Genomic DNA, 22,022 nt, shown 5'->3' on the forward strand with positions numbered 1-22,022 from the left:
TTTTACTCCTTAACTTCACAAATTTAGTAGATACAAAATGCAAACACTTTCTTATAATTTCTTCCGGCGAAAACATCAGGAGCGACGACATGTACACCCAAACACCACTTCATCACCATATTCCCGTATTAAACAATTTTAATTTCTCCTGGTGAATACTATTGATGAATTCTTCTCAGGTTCCTAGCCAGGTTAGTTCTTTCGTATAAGCCGATGTTTCGAGAGACAACTTGTCTCTTGAAAGGCTCAGCTTGGTGAGGGCGAAAGATTCAATCGGCCTGAAGAGACCAGGGGCTTATGGATTTCCTTGTGAATGGGGTAAAATATATGTGGGGGAGACAGGCCGAACGATTGAGACAAGACTAAAAGAACACCGAATATTTTTCAGATTAGCACAACCAGAAAAGTCGGCAGCCGGCACACAGCATTAATGAAGACCATGCTATTAGATGGGGAGATACAAAAATTCTTTGCCATGCACAACATTACTGGGACCGCATAATTAAAGAAGCAATTGAGATCTGCCTCAATCCCAAAAATTTCAGTCGGGACACCAGCTTTCATCTAAGCAATACATGGAGACCTGTAATCAGCTGTATAAAAAGCATAAGGGAAGAACATGAAGAATTTCAAAAGAGCCAATCGGATGACACCTGAGCCGTATTGTTGTCCTAGGTAAACGGTCGTATTGGTTCTGTGTGAAATTGGACTACCAAAGAGTAACACAGCCTTGAAGATGGGAGACAAGTCGTCTCTCTAAACGTCGGCTTATACGAAAGAATTAACCTGGCTGAGAACCCGAGAAGGATTCATCAATACTCTCGTATTCTTTGTTCCATCTTGTCAACAAGAATTGTCTTCCATTATTGTTCGACTCCATTGTTTTACCCCCATCGTCACAGAGAGATTGTTACAGTCTCGAAACATCGACTATCAGGTGCTGCAGTAACTGGTGTTCTATCTGAAATAGCACAAACTCACATTTAATCCCTTGAAAAGCCTTAGAGTTAATATCAGGGATGTTTTCAATTGATGGCATTCAGTGGGCCATCAAAATTTTAAATCCCCATCTCTCTTTAAATCCAAATTGGTTTTCATTTAAAAACTTCTCTTCCTTTTGCCCTACTCTCCTGTAGGAATCCTTTTCAATATTCAGTGCATCTGTTATCTGGCTTGCGGTCCTTAAGTCATCGCACTTCTCAGCTCTCTTCTTTTTGGAAATTGGAATCATAATGCCCTTCTCCAAATCCCTTAGTAAATTTTCTTTAAAAATCTGATCACTGGTGACTTTGTATAGCTACATTTTGTCTTGTCTTATCCTTCGCCAACGATTGAATTCCAATCAACTAAAATAATTTCCTTCACCTCTTACCTGTTTGATTACTTCCCTGACATCTTGTGCATCTTCATCTTTGTAGTCTTTTATAGGCATGTGAACCTGTACCTCGATGGTAGCTCAGGTTTAGTTATTATTTTTACCATTGCTATCCTTTCAATATACTGCAGGAAGTTTTTCACATGCTTTCTGTAATTCTTTCTGAGCATATTCCTGACTTCAGTGTTGCTGTTTAAAGATCTTGTGTGTATTATAGCTTCCACTCCAAAAGTCTTCTTCTTCATGCCTCTTCATTTTGCTGATTTTTAGCATGTTGAGGTTATTTTGTTGTTGTGTTGCTTGTGGATTTCATGTGAGCATGGGCAACAAAAAATGCAGCTACTCAGTATGAACCATTATGCTGATTGCACATAGCCATTCAAAGCAAAAGAAGAGACATGCTGACCCCTGGAAGTGTTCTGATCCATGACGATGCCTCTCCTCTCAGCACTAATGCAGGCCGACTGGTCCTTGAGCATTTTCAATGAGACATTTTCGATTACCAGCCGTGCATTCCCCATCTAGTGCTGTTTGACTTCCATATTTTCGCTGGAATGAGAATGTCTCTCAAAGGGAAGCATTTTCAAATGTACAATGAGCGTCAGGACAACGGTAAAATTCACTGGAAGTTATTGGTGGCAATTTTCTATGCAGAAGGTGTTGTAAAGCTTGTCCGTGGGCACATCCTATCGCTGAGATGTTGAAAAGTAACCGAAAGTGTATTTAATAATTGTAAATGATATAAATTTAAACTATCACTTTATCTTCCATTCATGACCCATCGTAGGTAAAAACAATTATAGCCCTCTTATTAAAATAAGTGGAGTATGCAGTAGACTTCCGATTATACGAACAACATTATTATGAAGTTCTTGTTATTACGAAGCAAATCGTTGGTCCCGAAAAAAAGGCCAATCTAATCCATAGTAAAGGAAACGTTATTATGAAATTACGAACCTCAGTCCTGGTCCTGGCGATTACAAAAAGAACTTTATTACGAAGATCCATTGGTAAGCAACGGCATTTAAGAGAATATACACGACAATACGTTATAATCATTACGCCACGTTTAAGTTCTCCTCCTGCACTGTGCTCAAGAGGGTCAACTATGGTTCTTTCTTCAGTAGGAGATTTTTCAATATGCACGCAACATCATATTATAAGCTTCATTCCTATGGAATCATGGTAGCTCACTCATTACTGCTCGTAAATTTGGCGTACATCAAGTCCTCTTCTTACGGAAATTCAATTTACAAATTTTCAGAGATGCGAACATTCGCAAAGTTCTAGCATGCCCGAAATTTCAAATTTGGCGCCTTTGGAGTTGGCCGGTGCGACGTGGTGTGGCGTAGAGGAACTTGCACTTCGGGCATATTCGGAACAAAGTATCATTTAATCCATGGTGAAGTCAGGGACTGTTCAGTGTTTCAGCCATTTTTCCTTCCCATGCATAGCAATTTTTATTGGCTCTAGCTGTATCGCACGCGCAGCTAGATAAGCTCATCACAATCGTGAGTTAACGCACAGTTGTGATGCAGTGTTGCATTCTGCAGGATAACCGCACGTGTCAATGCCTTACAAAGGTTTATCAACTTATGCAGAAGGTATTGGAATGCATCTCGATCGTATACCGAGGGTCTACTGCATTCAGGAAGATATCAACCCTCGATTATGTCATGTCGCATTATTTTATAGACAAAACCAAACGAATGTTCTTGTTTTTATATATTTGCGCGTAATTTAATCACGTATATTATACACATGACTGAAGGTATTTCGCAGTGCAGCTATAAGTACCGGATGTTGAAGGGACAAGAAATTTGGACAGTTTTTTTTTTCACTATGATTCCTAAAAGAAACGTTCATACAAACTTGGTTATTGCAAACCTCCTGTTTTTCGGACCCGCAAGCTTTGTAGTAACGAGAGTCTACTGTATTCAACACCTCATGATAATAAGATTGGTGGTTTTTCTATCTACATGGTAATACTACAAGCACAAAGTTAATTTTACCACACCTGCAGTGAAATGAGAGTCACTGTACCAATCCCAATGATATCCCTCCTTCCTTCACTCACATTAAGAAGAGCTGCTGACTTGCCAGGTGATGGGAAGCATATTTGTTGTTGGCTTCCCGTTGCCTCTTCACGGCCTTTTCTTTGGTTTCAGTATCATTTTAACAGCGCACCTTACTGAAGGATAGATTGATGTCATTTTACATTGCTATCCATTAATGTGCTTATTTGACAAATATCGCCTATATTGCAGCAAACCTCTATATCTAGAAGCTAACCAACTGTCAGCAACCTGGTGGATGCATTCAGTAGCTTTAAACTTAGCTGTGAGACTCTTCATATACATTCTGTATTTTTTTTAGAATCATTGCTTGAAGTGCACTCCCCACTTCTATCAATCCAACCTGTAGAGTAATTGATTGAATATATTCTTATTTTTCAATTACATTTTGTTTGTTTGTGCTGGGTGTTAATATTTTGTCTTGCATTCCAAAGTAACTTTTTACAATATTAAATTTTGGTATTCTTAATATGTACAGGCTTTAATTGATGCTTACCCTATAAATTATTAAAGCGCAGGCTTATCTAAATCTGGATCATTGAACAATTGATTTTGAAACCATGTAGTATTTTTTCATGATTGTATTTTATTTTCTCTGTTTTTATAATTTTTAGTTCTTTAATTTGACTAACTTAATACAATGATTAATCAATTTTATAGGTTCAAATGGAGATTGGTCTTCCCAGTGAGACTGGAAGATTCCAAATTTTGAATATACATACTGCCAGGATGAAGAGGTACAAGAAGCTATCTGCTGATGTGGATCTGAAGGTTAGTCCTAAAATATGTTATTCTTGTACTATCAGTGGCAGATCTATGTCTGGACAAAGGGAGGGGTGGGACAAAGTGGCAAAATTTTGGTTTTGCTTATGGTGAATTCTAAGGTAAACTGTGAGGCTTTAAACATTCTTTAATCATCTTTATAAAAAAAGATTACAAAAATCTATTTTAAAAATTTTGGAGTTCCTCATTCTCAGCTAACCAATGGAGAACCTGAGAATAGGGTGGTTTCCTATTATTTTTTTATTGCTTTAATCGAAAGTTTATTACTCCTGGAGTACGTATTTCACGCTTTTAGATTTTTAAATGACAACATCTATTTTTCGCGATTAAATGAAAAGTGAAAATTTTCAAGCGCGCGAAAACGCGACGCTTAAGTATGAATTCCGGGAAATATCTCCGTACGTCGTATTTCTGGTTCCCCCTCCCGCCCGGTGAGGTGACCTTGAGGCGAGGCTTAGCGCTGATACGTCGCAGGATGCTAGCGGAAAGCTGAGTACCTTGCTGAATGGTAGCGCTTGGCTTAAAAAAGGTTTATTAATACCTTATCAAACGAAGAAAACTTTCCGAACTTAGCCAGTTTTAATAGGTGATTATTAAGACATGTTTCCCTGAGCTCTGTGCCTCATGCATGCATTGGTAACCTCAGACGATGTATAACTCCTATCCTCTCGCGTAGAAAATAGGTCCCTGTGACGTCATGCGGAGTGGAATCGCATGGGCGCCAATCTGGCCTTTTTCAAATGAGGATAAAATTTGACCCTTGCCATTCGTCTAAACCGGTATTTCAAAAACCAAATAATTTGTGTATTATGAATACACTAATGGTGGGTAACGAATCGCAATCAATGCCTTTCGTTTTCTTTGATGAAGGAAACTACCCTATTGTTTCTGCACCTGATGCGCCAGGATAATCTAAGATCTCACTTTTTCACTATCAGTTTTCTGTTAAGCTACCTTTTCATTGCTCTATGTAATGTGTTAAATTTTTCATTGCTTTTCTTTTTTTGTATCTGTTAGTAATTTATTTTACTATTTTTGTCATTTATGGCTTTATACTTTAAATTTTCATCACTTATTGTTATCGTGTTATGTATAACTTTTAGGTAAATTTTATTCTTGGTGTATTTTGCACAGCTTGAATGTTTTTTCAAAGGAACTGGCTACCCTTACCAAAAACTTCAGTGGAGCTGAAATTGAGGGTTTGGTTCGTGCTGCACAATCCACTGCTATGAATCGTCTTATCAAAGCCACAAGTAAGGTTGAAGTAGATCCTGAGGCAATGGAAAAACTCAATGTTTGCCGTTCTGATTTTCTTCATGCTCTGGAAAATGATATTAAGCCTGTAAGTACTAAACACATTGTTCTTAATGCTGACTCTTTGATGTTACTGTTTTCTTCCTAATATTGTACTGAAAAAGTATGTACTGAAAATTTGGACATAAAGTAGTGGAGAAGACAAAAAATGTGCTGTCCAACCTTTTCTAATTTTTTCTCTGTGCTGTTATTTCCCAAGTGTATGAAGCTCAGCACAGAGTGCTTTCGTAAGTGCGTCTACTGGTAGCTCAGTGCATTTCTCATTATTGACACCCTATTGCTGCTCCAGATATGAAGGACAGCTGTGATTACCATGGGCTGTCAACAGCACAAAAGCCATTTGTTACATGGCTTGATGTATTTGATAGCTCTCTCAGAAGGCCAATCCATTCATTATGAGTTTAAATTAGTTGCTAATGAAATTCTCAATATCTATACTTCTTGCATAAATGATTTGGTTCTCGCTATTTGAAATATTAGCCCTTTAGCTTCCAAGGCAGTCATGAGAATTTGTTTGAGCTACCTGAAAAGTGCAACATTTACATAAACATCATTTACATAAGTCTGTAAAGATTTTTGCTTTCCTTTCAAGTTAAATTGTATTTAAATATTTTATTTTTTGCAGGCTTTTGGCACCAGTTCAGAAGCTTTGGAGCGAGCTCTTGCTAGAGGAATTGTCATATGGGGACGTCCAGTGAGCAGTGTGCTAGAAGATGGGTCCCTATTGATTGAGCAAGTTAGGTCTCCAGAGTCAGCTGGGCTTGTTTCAGTCCTTTTGGAAGGTGCTCCAAATTCTGGAAAAACTGCTCTTGCAGCACAGCTTGCAAAAATATCAGATTTTCCATTTGTCAAAGTTTGCAGTCCAGAAGAAATGGTGGGCTACACAGAATCTGCCAAGTGCCTGTATATTAGAAAGGTAAGTTACATTATATTCGTTAAGTTAGATATATTTTTATGCTAAGTTGTATTTTCCTGTATCAGGTTTGTTTTATATGAGTCAGATTTTTTCTCCCCTGAATGAACCTTAATCCTAACTTTTAGTTAAGTTACTTAAGTTTCGGGCCTTAATGTCTGCGTATGTGGGCCAAATCTGTATTTCTGTTTAAGTACAATCCTTTTCCCTACCATAACTGTAATTGCAGTCCATAATCCTGCAGAACTTAGATCATATTGATCCAGATAATACTTATTAACAGAAATGTGAACATTTTGAATCAGATATTTTAATTCATGCCCAAGCAATTTCAATGTTTTGACATATGCCAAGAATGGAGAAATAAGTTATATACGCTATGTCCTAGTAAATAAGTAATTGAGTGATTACAATGGGATTAAAATGGAAGAACAATAGGTAAACAACAATTTTGTCAGTGGAGGCTTAGTCTTTCTTATTTTCTCAGACTTGGTAATCATCCTCAACATATGAAACCATTTGGTATTCATACATCAGGCTGTTAGAACTGATGTATACAATTAACAGTGCCTTAACTGTGAGATGCCTGAATCAGGCTTAAACCTCCTAACCATTACAGCTTGTATGTTAGCGTCTTCAAATTAGACTAGAAACTTTGAGCATCCCCTAAACTGCACTCATGCAAGCCATCGGGCAAATTGATCCTAGTTTAAACTTAGACTGAGCTAAAAATTGATTATTGCAATTGGATCAAGGAGCACTTTGATTATTCGGTAATCTAAGAACCTAAGGTTCTAAGAGTTTATAATGGTCTTTCATGATCCGTTTTATAATGTTTTGTCTTGCATCAAGGGAGTCTTCTTTTGATCGAAAAGTATTTAGATCTAGTATGTAGTAGCTTTTCAATGGATCACGAACTTATTCTCTGGGAATCTTTTTTTATTTGCTCATATTTGAATCTTTTAATTCTCTTGAAGCCCTCAGTCGTGCTGAGATGTGTGTGTTCCTTCATTCATCATTAGCTGAAAATTGCATAGTTTTGAGCTGCCATCATTCAAATATTACACGAAAAAATTTTATGTGGAAAATGACCATAGCACATATGAGTTGCATGATTTCCTGTGTAAATGAAAAAAAAATGGCTACTTTTATGCATAGTGAAAATATTTTTTTTTTGTGAATATCAATTTTAGAATTTGAATTGTACTTATTGGTCATTTTAGCCAAACTTGAATCATTTTGCTGTATGAAAATCATCAATTGCAAGTGACCTGATCTCTTTTTTGTGACAGCATCAGGGATTATTTATTTGAGCTAAATGGCTTTTAGGGACTGTGATTGTGATAGCAAAAGCTATTATCCTACCACTCTTATTGCTGCTTCACTTTTTCTTTTATCTCTACTGTAGAGTTCCCTTTTATCAGTGTTGAAAATCTCATAATTTCTTTCAAAGAGGCAAAGGACTGCTATGGCAACTATGAGAGGAGTATGCTTAATTGATGTTGAAATAGATACCGTAGACTCTCGCTATTACAAAGTTCACGAGACCAAAAAACCAGAGGTTCATAATAACGAAGTTTGTATGAATGTTTCTTTTAGGAATCATCGAAAAGAAAAAGTATTTAATATATGCAATTAAATTACGAGCAAATATATCAAAACGATAGAATTTGTTTCAGATTCTCAATAGAAGAATGCTGCATAACTCAATCGAGGGTTCATATCTTCCTGAATGTAGTAAGTCCTCGATATACGAACTATATGCTTTCTGAGACCTTGTTCGTAAGTTGATAAATCTACAGTCTAGCCGCCGGGAGTTGTCCAATGACAGACAGAAAGGTATAGTTGGGGTAGGAGGCAAGGTTGCCTGGAGCAGGAGCTGAAAAAAATCGCTCTCCGAAGTAAGGCAGAACGGGTGAAATGCTGAACAGTTCCTAACTTCACACCGGATTCAATGATACATACTTTGTTCAGATAATGCACAAAGTGCGAGTTCCTCTATGCAACACCGCGTCGCATCGACCAAATCGAAAGGCGCCAAATCCGAAATTTGAAATTTTTGAATGCTCGTATCTCTGAAAGTTTGTAAATAGATTGTGCATAGGAAGAGGACTAACTGTACATACAATTTACGAGCGGTTATGAGTGGGTAACAATGATTCCACTGGAATGAAGCGTATTATATGATGCTGCGTGTATACTGAAGAAAGAACCATAACTGACACTCTTGGGTACAGTACATGAGGAGAACTTAAACGTGGCACAATTATTAAAACTTATGATAGTGTTTATCCACCTAAATGCTTTTGCTTATTCGCGGAACTTCGTAATAAAGTTCATTTTGTAACTGCCGGGACCGGGACTGAGGTTTGTAATTTTGTAATTACGAAAATTTTTAATAACGTTTCTTTTACTATAGATTGCGTAGGCCTTTTCGTTGGGACCAACGATTAGCTTCGTAATAACGTTGTTCACATTGACGAGAGTCTACTTTAGCACTTGTTATAATTGCCTGTTTCCCTGATGACCAAGTTGGATATAGCCTATCATGTGATATAGTGGAAATTTTCATCCAATATTATTTTCGTTGGTTTTGTTGTATCTTAAGTTTTGAACATGTTGATTAGTTCTAATAAGCTAAAAGTATTACTCACTGTACAAAAACTATAGTCACGTCAAAAGAGCTTCTATCTTTTTCTATTCTTCATCATCTTTTTTTCTGTTTCATTTGTATTTTGAATTATTGGTAAAGCTGTAAAGTTTTGTTTCTATTTTCCTATCAGTTTTGTTATTGTTCTAATTTTCTTTGGAAAAATATGATTATTTTGCCTTTTTTCATTTTATGAATCCTAAATACCTTTTGTAATAGGCTCCTTTTATATTTATGCTACATCTCTATAGTGCATGTCATTTGATGTGCAAGCAGTGAAATTGTTTGCGACTTTCAAATAATTCCACACCTTTTTTTCCAGGTATTTGATGATGCTTATCGTTCATCTTTGAGTTGCATTTTGGTTGACAACATTGAGAGATTGCTAGATTATGGCCCCATTGGACCTCGCTACTCCAATCTCACCCTTCAAGCTCTGTTGGTTCTACTGAAGAAAGAGCCACCTAAGGGGCGCAAGTTATTAGTTCTCTGCACAAGTAGTCGACGGTAAGCTGGCGTATTGAGTGAAAGTATTACAGAGCTGTTGTGGAAAATACCTGTGAATACACCATGAATATTTTCTTATCGGGTGCTTCCTGTCAAAAATCTTCCCCTTTTTTTAATGTTTGTCACATTGTAATTGCGTAAAGTTATTTTAAGTTTCCTTTTTTATCGATTTATGATTTAATGGAGCAAAATAATTGAATCTGCTCCTTCATTTACATAATACCACACAAGCCGCCTAAAAGGCATGTGGCAGGGGGATCCTTAGGCTGATTAATTGGCTCTCTTTATCAGGTGTAGATATTTAGGGTTGGTTTTCTAATTTATCTACTCAGAGATGACATAATCCCATCTAAATTGAATCCCTTATGATCAGTTTGCTATGTATATGATGTACCCATTTGCTGATAATTTGAGCAGTGTTTTCTGCATCTATTATCTTGTCTATGTTATCATCAAAATTAAGACTTCGGTACTATTCAGTTAAATTTCAGGTCATTCATAGGAATTAAGGAATAAAGTCATAGAAATAGATTGAGAATGAATATTAAATTAACCTAAATGATTACTTGATATTAGGTACGGTATGGGTAGAGTAAATCTTAATCTCATCGAATGATTGATGAAATGGGATGAAGGCATCACATATGCCATGATTATGGTACAGTCACTTTCAAAAGTCGGTCCCCACGGCCAGCGTCAGCAACTACGTTTTCCGATGAGCTCGAATTTCGGGTATTGCCTATGCCTTCTGTACCTTGAAAGGGCCAGTTTGACTTACTGTCACCGTCCGCGAAAGTCTTACCAATGCATTTTTCTCTATTCCAAAATTCTTCGTGACTTCCCCGAATCCCAGTGCCAGAACACAAAGCGAAGCTTAAGTTCTCAGTGACACGCCCTGACAGTATTCTGAGATAGATGGTCTGAGTTTTCTGGCTTGCACCAAAAAATACCAAGATGTATCTGCGTCGCAACGCACATGGAAAAAACAAAAATCGGAATTTAAGTCTGACTGTGAAAGAGTATTCTAAATGTTGTCTACAAAATAACCGTCTAGATTATGCCTTTAACACATTATTACCAAATTCTATCAATGCATATTGCTCTATTTTTAAGTATTTTAAACACTCTGATAGGCGCATTCATTATTCCTAAGCATTTTCTTGGGACATATATTATCCTACAGTTTTCTACATGTCTCATCGCATGATAAATCAAAAATATTAATGTGTACTAAATTATTATGTATACTTCGGTATTACATTCATTTCAGTCTTTGCTAAAATTTCCATAAGCAAATATTTAAGTTATGCTTAATATATTCCAGGTATCATGAGGTAATTAACTCAAATCTTCATATTGATCGAAAGTTCGCATGTCTAAATAGTATGAAATACAGACATACAGGTGTATGCTGCGTGATGCATCGGAATCGGGGGGGGGGGGGGGGCTTCACGGGGCTTTCCTACCTCTGAAATCGTGCTTGGGGCTCCTTGCGAGGGTTATAGTAGTCACGTTGCACCAATTGTACAACCTTATCAAGTAAAATTGATCCCCATTAGACAAGGAACGCGTAAGGAATATGTGAAGGTCGACTTTGGAGAATAGCGGAGACGGCTGCACCAGGTATGTGGACCGACTTTTGAAAGTGACTGTACATATTAGTTACATGTATTTGCAGTCTTTCTCATTCAGTATGCTTTTTTAAGTTAATGTTAAAGAAGCTAAAGTTAAGTCCTAAGATATACAGTAGAACCTCGGTTATACGACCCTCAGTTATGCGATGACCTCACTTATACGCCGATTTTTTTTGGTCCGGTGAATAACCCCATATGAACCCATGTATTTCCAACCTCAGTTATGAAACTTTTCACTTATACGACAAACTCTGTTACGAAACGTATTTTCCCAGTCCAATGAGATAAAATACCTCACTTATACGACTTTTCAGATAACTGCTCTACGAGAAGATTGCGGTACGCGCGCCGATTTTAGTCACAGGAGCAGGGGTAGTATGTGCTCATCACATAGATATGTCAATGAAGAATACTAAGTTTTAATAATGAGCGATGCTGTTTATTAGATATTAATTTTAACTGCAGTAGATGATCGTTAATTCGGAATATCTATCTCTAACGGAAGATTGTCTAGAATTTTCCAAGGTTGTTTTCCGTCGCCCCAGCGAAATAACACCTAAATGAGCCGTTAAAAATCCTCCCGTACCAAAAATTTGGCTTCCAAGGTCATCCAAAAGAGATTATCGTATTTGCAGTATAGATGTAAGTCGATGGTGATTCAACACGATGGTAAAAACAGCATGCATGGTCTCATTCCGCGGGCTAATCCCGCATCCGCGGGACGAATTGAGCCGGGGGAAAGTTGCTTACGCGGCGCGCCGATCAAAATTGACCTAACTTGTATCTCAGTGGGTTTAAATCAAACAAAGTTGGACCTTGAGTAGCTATTAGCTTGAGTCTGCCTGCTGGCAAGCGTTTATTTTTTAACTGAACGAGAGTTAGTACGAATGTCCTCTGAGAATAACTCGCGTCGTCAGTCGTAACGTAATCATTAAAGTCAAATTCAAAACGCGAAAGATAAGGCAGTTCCTTTCGACTCTGGAATGACTTATAACCATTATACCGAAGTACAAAAACAGTCTGGTGTTGTGATCAGATATGGGGAAGCAAAATATTACGTGAAGATGAGTCACACGGCTTGTGAGTCGAAGTTCCCGGCGCTGAATTCGCGTAAGAATGCCGACAAAGAAGCTATACCCGGTAGATTCAATCTACTATTGCTAAAATTTCACGGAAAAATTCTTTTTTAGTGCGTAAACATTTTTGAGAGGGGAGATTTTTTCGAGCTCTTAAATATATTTTTGTTCAATCATCACTGACGGCAGTTGTGCGGTTATTTCAAATGCTCACTTAAAAAAAGTGATCTAAGCACCGGAAAAGTCTTACAATTAGTCACGGAATATCCCGGATACCAGTGGCGCAACTAGGAATATGCTTTCGGGGTGATGGTAGTACCTGAGGGGCGCCCCCCCCTCCCCCCCCGAGGCATCGAGGATTCCCGGAAAATTTAAAAAAAGAGCATGCCTGTAAATATGTTTTACATCATTTTGGCTCCTAAAATTTAACTTTGAGTAGATGCAGTTGTTGTTTATCAAAGCTAGACTTTTGTTTTAAATTTTTTTTTTTTCAATTCTCTGCGGCTTTGGAGGGGGATCTATCCCCTCATCGACCCACCATAATTACGCCACTGCCGGGTGCTCCATATTATCTATGGCATGGTATTTAGAGGGAAGAAACCGACAGCTGGGGTCATTTTCGACATGAGGTAAGGGAGGGAGTATAGAAACCCTGTGTTGTAATTAGCCAGGTTGTAACAATAGGCTTAACCAGGGCTTAATGTTCCATCTGCCGGACATGGTGTTGCACTGGAAGTTCCGTCCACACTACTTTCAAGCAGGGATACAGCCATCTCTGAAAACTTTCTGCCTCGGCCATGACATGAACCCTGGTTCACAGGGTGGGAAGCCTTCGTGATACATTAGTGAAATTTTGCTCCCTAGTTATGGGGTTAATTTGGATGACTTTCCTTAGGTATTTCATTTCTTTAATCTACAATCATGGGTTAGCCTATAGGTGGTGAAATGAATTTCCTGAAACTGCTTTTAATGAGTCAACTTTTTTAAAAAATTGGCTTCTCTGTGAACATTTAGTGTCATCATTCCGAAATCTCTCCAGTATGATAGCCTTGCAGATCAGTACCAGAAATGCTATGCAGAATGCAGAATGTTCAACCGCAGATAATGTTGTTCAGGAATGTAGAATTATATTTCTCTTAAAGTAACACATCATCTGTGGTGTTGCTTGTGTGAAAATAAGATTATTAGGCTTCAATTTCTTGCCTCCAAATGAGTAATTGCATCCTGGAAACAAACCGGCCCCTATAGGAAAGGATTTCATGCTGAATACCGAAAAACCTCACATATGAAACTTCCTCACTTATGAAACTTTTTTTGGTTTTCCGCTGAAAGTTTCATAAGTGAGGTTCTACTGTAATGTTCATATTTGTTGATCTTATCACTTTTCTTTTGTGTTTTACTTCAATAGTTCTCTTTCTATGACAAAAATGTCTGCCTGATTGTTACTGAGCTATTAATGGCCTAGTATGCATTTTGGGTGAAATATCTCTATTATTATCATCAATTGAAAGTGCCAGAAGTATTGGAGTTAAATTGATTGGTGGAATACTAGCATGCCTGCAAAAGAATCAAAAAGGCTTAAAAATGTATGTACAGTACACTCCCGATTATCCTAATGGCTAATGATGGGGAGAGGCGGCACGAATAATCGGAAAACACGGATAACCCAAACTTTCACTTAAATGTCTTGTAATGTTCTTAATTTACTTAAAACAAACACATTATTAATATTTATGCAGGTATTCTGTTATTTTAGATTGCTTCCCGGACTCAATGAAACCTTTCTTTGCCAGTTCGCGATCTTTTTAGCGGCAATAACATGGTTGTACTCGTATTTTTAATGCACCATGTAAGGAATGGTTTTGAAAACCACACGTCCGTGGCTATGTGATCACAGATACAGAAAAGTGGTTTGTATGAATGCTTCAAAACCACTGCTCGACGTCGGAAACTACACTGTCAGGCACCACGCCACGTGGTCGCGTCTTGCACAAGATTCCCGGGTTGCAACTGCTGCGGGACATGTATTCGTGATCACAGAGCACGGTCGCGCACGGCGAGGCTTGGAAAACTGGAGCACGGTGCTCCCGTGAATCCAGCTAGCACGCGATTTTTTCCGTTTTACAAAGGGGATTCTAAGGGAAATAATACTCCCTCGCACTAATGCAGTAATTCCAATGATTCTGTGTCCGATTTTTTTTTTTTTTTTTTTTTTTTAAGATCGCAGAAAAAATAGAGTGAGAGTGAAAATCATGCACGGATAATCCGCAACCTGGATAAACCACAGCCGGATAATCGGGAGTCTGCTGTATTTGAAAAAAATATTAAAAACTTGAAGACATTCAAAATGAGTGAGAAAATTTCCCATGGCAGTATAGCTACTTTGAAGCCTTTATTTATGTCATTACTATGATCCTTTTCAAATATCTTTGCAACTGCCCCAGTCGTGCAAGCTTGGAATGCTTTGAGGGGCGTCGCAGCTGGAGGTGGGATCTGTGACAATAGAAATGCGGAATGGCAAGAGAGAGAAGCGGGCAAGGCCATGAAAAGGAAAGACGGTGTCAAAATCCCCTTTTTCCACTTGGCAACACAGCTAACTTACTCACAAAGCGTATACCACGGGGGTCTGAAAGTGACTGAATTTCCCGTAGTCAAGGCTCCGCCTATCACACTTCGGTTGGTTTTCAGGAAGTTATGTGTCCACTGCCCTCACCCCACGAAAAATTTGGGTCTGCCTCTCAGTCACAAAGATATTTGAAATGTACTCTAGCTAAGTTGAACATCATGCTCATTCAAACCATTCACTACATATTACAGATTTCCAAAACTATGATCCCAAAATCAGTATTAATACAGAGACATACAGGTGTATGCCGCGTGACATAGTGGAGAAATCAAGAAAGTATTAATACGCCTTTAATATTTATTGAGCTTATTCTGATAATATGATGTTTTTATTTCCTGTACTTGTTTCAAAGTAAAATATTTTATGCCTTTTTGTGGTCCTCTCATACCTATTGACTCTATTATTTCTGTCTATCAGTCAAGTGCTGGAGGAGATGGAGATGATCCCTGCCTTCACAGCTGTTCTGCATGTGCCTAACCTGAACACACCAGAACATTTGATTGCTGTTTTGGAAGAATCAGATGTGTTCAGCAAGAAGGAGCTCCAAAGTATTGCCAAGAAAATCCATGGCCACAAGTATGTTCAATGTCATGTGAATCAACTGGTTCCTCTTTGTAGTTTTAAGTGTTATTCCTTTGTGGGATATACTGAGTACATATAAGTCTATATACTTAGCTTTGGAAGTGATTAGGAATATGCTTACTGAAAGTTTCAAATGTAATTTCACATTTAAGGCTAGCGTCAATATTTGAATATCTAATACTTATTGTGCAAAAAATCCACAGAGAAAAAATTATTCAATCTTAATCGATATTAATTTCACACATGGTCTCACAATCATTGAGCTAGAATAGATAAAGTCATATTAATTGTTATTCAGAATTAAATAAGTGTTTCTTCTGAAGGTTATTGTGGTAGCTCTACACAGCAAAGGCATTCTGAACTTCACTCATAACTTACTATCAATTAGTATGGAAATTCACCAGAGATGATTATAGTCTGGCTGGCGAGAGTTTTCTGATGACAGTCCAAAAGGAGGGGCAGAAAATCCTGTGCCAGCATGGTTTGCAGCCAATTGCTGTCCCCCAAGTGCACCGTACACCCTCGCCTAGCCATAGAACGTTGTCACTTGCATATGATGCACCGTATAAGCCTGAACCACCACAACATGGCCTGTCTTCAAATCACCAATGCAAGGGATTCTTCCTTTTGGACCTTCACGCTCATCCCTTCAGGCTCCTTTTTTCACGCAACCATTTTGCTTACAAGTGACGTGGGCGTTTTCCTTTCTTACCTGACAACCTTGCCCCCTACCCCTTCTAGACCCTTCTACCTGTCATCGGAAACTCTTGGTGGCCAGACTGTAGATTATCACCCCAGGGATATTTTGGTAGTATTTTAGGTAATGGCGAAAAACTTCAAATTTGACACATATCAGTCAAAATCATTATTGCTAACATTTCATTTATCCACTGTCGTATACATTTATGTACTATGCATTCAAATCCAATTCAGGTGCCTGATTGCTATCTTTAGGTTGGTAGTGGATGTGATGGTAGAAAAACCTACGCATACTGCAAGTTTGCCTCTTCTTAAATGGTATAGATTGTCGTGGCAGCAGCTGATATGTATTTATCTTTTGGAGAGCCCATTGAAACTAACATTTACAAACATAAAAGCATTGGTTATCCAATGTCGAGAGTTATTTTTATAGATTACAATCTTGGTTCTTTTGAAGCATAACTGTAACATTTAAGGCCCATATCAAGCAAATGCAAGCAAGTCTGAAGCCTGGAAAAGTCTAGAAAAATTGGGTTGATATTTGAGTGACCATCCTGATGTTTCTCATCAATAGTGTACCAATTTGGAAGTCATGGGAGGAGGTACTCTGCAAAATATGTATTCATAAAAACAGAGTATGTAAATCGCTGTTACAGGCTTATTTATGTCCTTTCCTGAGAGAAGGTTGAGGATATTGTTTTGATATTTTTTGTTTAGCCTAAGTTTTTATTCCTTATATTAATACTAATGCCTTCACTCTTTTTTCTTTTAGGGTATTTGTGGGAGTCAAGAAGGTATTGGCACTCATTGACATGGCCAGGCAGATGGAGGAGCAATATCGAGTTGTTAAATTCATATCAAAACTTGAAGAAGAAGGTGCCATTGACATGGGCACCACTGTGCACTAGTTAGGTTGAATTTGAATTTATTAGCTCATATATTTAATAACCTATTTCGTTCTAAATTGAGATTTTTATTGCTGGCTGCTTTGATTAATTTTAGAGCTTCATTATCAGGATTTTGATATATATACAGGTTATGCGGAAAGAGAAGCTTATTTGAAAAACAGTTATTCACATCAATTGCATTCCTTTTATGTGGGGGATATTGATCCATTGTCACTTCATACTGATGAAGAATTGCATTACCCAAGGCAGGTTTCCAGTTTTATTAGAGGGTTAGATTATCAATGACAAATTTATCATAAATTTATAAATTTCAATGCCCAACGAAAGGCATTCAGTGATTGGCCATCTCTGAAGTAAAATATTGCGCTTTTGCTACAATTGGTATGTAGCCCATGGCTGTCTAGGAATACAGATGGCAACCATGAAATGTGTACTTATTAAACCAGCTTATGAATAAAGCGATAAATGTCTCAAGTAGACTTTTGTACAGTATTCTGGTAGGTCTGTTAATGTATTTTACCCATACTTGCTTTCACTATTTACATTTTTCTCAGGCTTATAAGTTCCTAAACACACATTAGTTCTTACTGTGAATAATTTTATTTGTGTTAACCTCTTATTAGCTTAATTTATAACCTTATGTAATAATGTGACGTTTGAAATTATGTAAAGATTTGATGGGTGGTAAAATTCAATCTTTGTCAGTCTTAGACTGGCTGTATATATTTTTTCTGAATGTATAAGTTTCTCTCCTAAGGTAGCAGCATTAGATATCCCTCCAATACCTAAAAATATTATTACAGTTATATGTAATTATTATTTCATATTTAACTCCCTGTATAAGTTTTCTACTTATACCTTATTTGTCCATTTTTGGTAGTTTAAGGACCTACTAATTTTTCTTTATTCATACCTCTTCCTTGTTTATAATCATTCATGTATATAGATGTAAATTGTTGAATTTAAATAATTTCCCAAATTTTCAAACTGAAAGGAGTTCTTAGGCCAATGTAAATGCTTTCCCTGTTGAAATAAGGTGCACATAGGAAAATTGATGCAGTTTTCTGTTTTATCTCTTGAGGAACCTAAAATGTATGATAGGAAGTGGTGTTAATGCAGTTGGAGTAGATTCTGTTCATTGTTTCATTGTAAGCATCTATTTTAGGATTGATTGTAGTGAAGTGCTTTTAAAGTGTTTCCTCTGTAAACTGTGATTGCAGGCAACTTTAATTTTTAGGTTGTTGTTTCATTTTAATTTTTAACATTCCTCTCCAAGCCATGGCAATATATATCATAAGTGGTTTGCTCATTGGGGATAATCATTCAGGATATATTATTTTTCACATTCCGCAGTGCATACCTTGCTCTTGTCCATTCAACTTTCCTGCTGAGCATCATAAATCTTCAGGGTTACAATTTAATTAGTCTGTCAGTGTCTTTGCCTTTAAATTGGTGATGTATCCTCATTTTTTTGCACATGAGGGGAGACAGGGGCTACTTTTAAGCAAGATATAATTATATTTGTGTTTTAAAGCTGTTTCTTTTTTATCTGTTAAATAATTTTATTATTCTGTATTTTCTCTGATACCTTCTAGGTCTGTAATTGTGGATAGTGATTTAGTAAATTTATTCATAAGGACTTCATTTGATCTCTTGATTGCCTGCCCAGGTATACCAAGTTGCCACACAGACTCAGAATTGCAGAGCTCTTATTATGTGTGGTAATGGAGAGGGGAGCTAAATTTGGTAGGTAGAAAAATGAAAAATCCATTTGCAATGTTTTGCTTAGCATTGCTTTTCCCAATCTTACTTTATCTGAATCTCTTTCCACCCATTCTATTGAAACACTCATCGTTTCAATTGGCGAAGGGTGGAAAGAAGATTGTAAGGGAAAGATTTAGGGGACTGGCTACAGAATAGATTGGTGGATAATTCAATGAACTTTAAATCAACCAGAAGGTAGTCAGTGCTCTTATGTAGTTAATAAAAACAAGGCCATTAAGCTGATTACCATGTTTTCTTAGGTTTCGATTTGGAGAATTAAAGTTGCAACCCAGTAAATGTTTAGGTTCTCATTATGCCCTTCATTGTAAATATTTCTTTTTTAACTTCAAGTTATTTTTAACTGAGATTTGTGGATAAATTTGCAAATGATTAAAGAAGTAAAAAAAAAAATTTAAGGCGCTCTTTTGAAGAGGTTCTTGGAAAAGGTAGTCCATGAAGTCATCAAGGTTTATGTTATCAGTGACGTGTCATAATTGAGTTTTTGGGCCATTCTATTAGTGACTGTACATCATTTTAAAAAGTATGTACTGGAAATTCTGAGGAAATTGCTTCTAGGAATGGTATTATTATTAATTATTCTCTATATGTAATTACTAATAACTGGAAGTCCAGCAGAGACTAAACATTCTCATATTGAAGTGTAGGAATACAAAAATTAGTAAAACATGTTTAGATTGCTTAAAGTAAAAAATGTTATTATCTGGATCTCATCTCTACATGTTGTCATGGCTCATTTTATTTGATGTTTTGCAAATTTAATGCTATAGTGCATGACTACAGCATACTCCTTAATTTTGTATAGTGAATAGTTAATAACTTGATTGGTGTTTTGTGTATTTTGTCTGCAATGTCTTTCATAGTTGTTAATACACACCACAGATCATTAGTCTAATTTGGTCCATAGTTTGTGGAAATAGATGATCACAGATTTTAATAGATTGGCAAATTTAGGCATTGTGATCGTAAACTTTGCAGTAAAAGTAAACATTTCTTGTTGTTGCTCCAAGTACATAATGAGTTTGTCGGTATGGGAGTTAATTTTTTTTCCATACGAATCATGTGTTTGATGTGTATAGTACATTATGTACATGTATATGACTGTATATTGAAAATGGAGCCTAGGGTTCTTTTGATAGTTTGATCTACCAAATGAGCAATAATGTACACATAAACATTGATATGGAAGACTTGTTACCCTATTCTTGAAATTTCAGGAATTATTTTGGTCGTTGAACTGCCCCTGAATTTTTAATTGTTGGTAAAGGGTTTTGATGGAAACCAGTGCCAGAGTTTAAACTCTCAATGGAAAATTCGAGAGCTTGTTGATAGATTCTTACATATGTTGGTGATGATAAATTGGTAAATTACATTCCGTTGAGTTTTTAATATGATTCTATTTAATACATTGTTGATGATCGCTCTCGCTGTGTATTTAAAGATGTCCTACTTTGAATGTCTATTTATTATTTCGTAATAAATATTTCCAGAGAGTGAAGAAAAGTTATATTAATTCTAATTATCCCTTGTGCCTATTTATTTACCTCCAAATTTTTCTTGTAGCCTATGCTTAGAGATAAGGAATTGAACTGCCAACAAAATTTTTAGTTTTTTTTGTAATAGGATTGTGTAGATTGTTGAAATTGACCATTGGGATTTGAGCTCAAATGAGCTTGAGATCAATACTATGTTACCTACTCTTTCATTTAACTTAATTTACATTGGTCAAATTACTTGAGTTAAAAAAATGAAACTTATTCCCTGCAAATTAATATGATTAAAGCGACTCCAAACACTAAGTAGATGCTGTTCATTTCTAACTATTGCCAGAGGAACAGAGTTTCTTTCACTAGTGATAATGAAAGAATAAGGATTGTAAAGGAATGATGATGAGGTGACGGATAAAGGAATTAAGTTAATAGGTAAAAGATTAGAAAATGGAAAAGACAGGGAAAGATCACCACGGCACAACGAGTGAACGAAGGCGACGGACCTTTGGCAACAGAACTAACTTACTCTCAAAAGCATACACCACAGAGATCTGAAAGTGACTGAATTTCCCGGAGGCTAGGCTCTGCGTATTAGTCTTTCCTTGGTTTTCTGGAAGTCCGGTGCCCATTGCCCTCACTGCCCAAAAAATTGGCCTGCCTCTCAGTCGCTAATATATTTGAGATAAATTCTAGCATGAGGGAGAGAAATTGGCTTTGTTTACTGCATGAGGAAGAAAATGATGGATTTCCTTGCATAGATTTTCTTTTGAGGAGAAACCTGGCAATTGATATTAGAAACACTGAATTGGAATGATTATCCATTAAGTTCAAAAAACACCTGCGGGAGTAATAATTTTTGGATCTCACCGTACTTTTTCCAGTATTTTTTGATCCTCCTCCAATGAATAAACTAAGCTTCGACTAACTGCATATAGTAATTTTTAGTTTGGCAATCGTGAGGGAAACCCAGAAAAACCTGGGCATGTTTGAAGTTTTGAAAATTTCTTATAAGTTTTTTTTTAACAGATTGGATATTCATATTTTTATGAAATTGCAATTAGTTGCCAGAATTTCTCTCCGTTACTTTCAGTGCAACATTTCACCACCTTCAAGTTACATGAATCACTGATGGTAACATAAATAGGTAGCATAATACTTGAGTATTCTATTGCCCTAGCTCCAATTGATAGTAAAATATATGTTAACCGTGTGTATTTGTGGATCAGAATTTGATGAATGTAAATTTTATTATTGCTTTGATCTTTTTAGTAGGATTTGCCATTATCTTTTTGTGTGTCGATTTCAGATATCCCGAGTTTTTACTAAAATTAAGTTTTGAAAAAGAAAATACATATTCCAATGAGCAGTGGTCTTTTGGCTCTTGTTAAAGGTAGTCTTGAAAAGGTCAGTAAATATAAAAATTCTAAATCAGGAGCTGGATGTAACATCTTGGATTGTGCTGTATTCTCTGGTGAATGACCAGTAATGACTGCAATTTTGACTCTCCTCTAGGCAGCAGGGTGTACCTCAAGGCCTTACCCCATTGGAGCAGATGGGGTTCAAATAACCCTAATTTTTGTGAAGTATGTGCAGTTTTATTTCGACAAA

General features: G+C 36.8%; 1 protein-coding gene across 1 annotated transcript in view; it reads left to right on the forward strand.

Annotated features, from left to right (window-relative positions):
* Positions 1 to 20,422, forward strand: part of LOC124172219 (vesicle-fusing ATPase 1-like) — a 69,347-nt gene extending 48,925 nt beyond the window's left edge. Inside the window, exons 7-12 of the mRNA XM_046551638.1 lie at positions 4,111 to 4,221; positions 5,387 to 5,575; positions 6,173 to 6,463; positions 9,433 to 9,617; positions 15,371 to 15,529; positions 17,007 to 20,422. Coding sequence (XP_046407594.1) covers positions 4,111 to 4,221; positions 5,387 to 5,575; positions 6,173 to 6,463; positions 9,433 to 9,617; positions 15,371 to 15,529; positions 17,007 to 17,142 — 1,071 coding nt within the window. The 3' untranslated portion in view covers positions 17,143 to 20,422. The remainder of the gene's footprint in view (positions 1 to 4,110; positions 4,222 to 5,386; positions 5,576 to 6,172; positions 6,464 to 9,432; positions 9,618 to 15,370; positions 15,530 to 17,006) is intronic.
* Positions 20,423 to 22,022: the final 1,600 nt, after the last annotated feature.

Source organism: Ischnura elegans, chromosome 1 (assembly GCF_921293095.1).
Source record: "Ischnura elegans chromosome 1, ioIscEleg1.1, whole genome shotgun sequence".
NCBI lineage: Eukaryota > Metazoa > Arthropoda > Insecta > Odonata > Coenagrionidae > Ischnura > Ischnura elegans.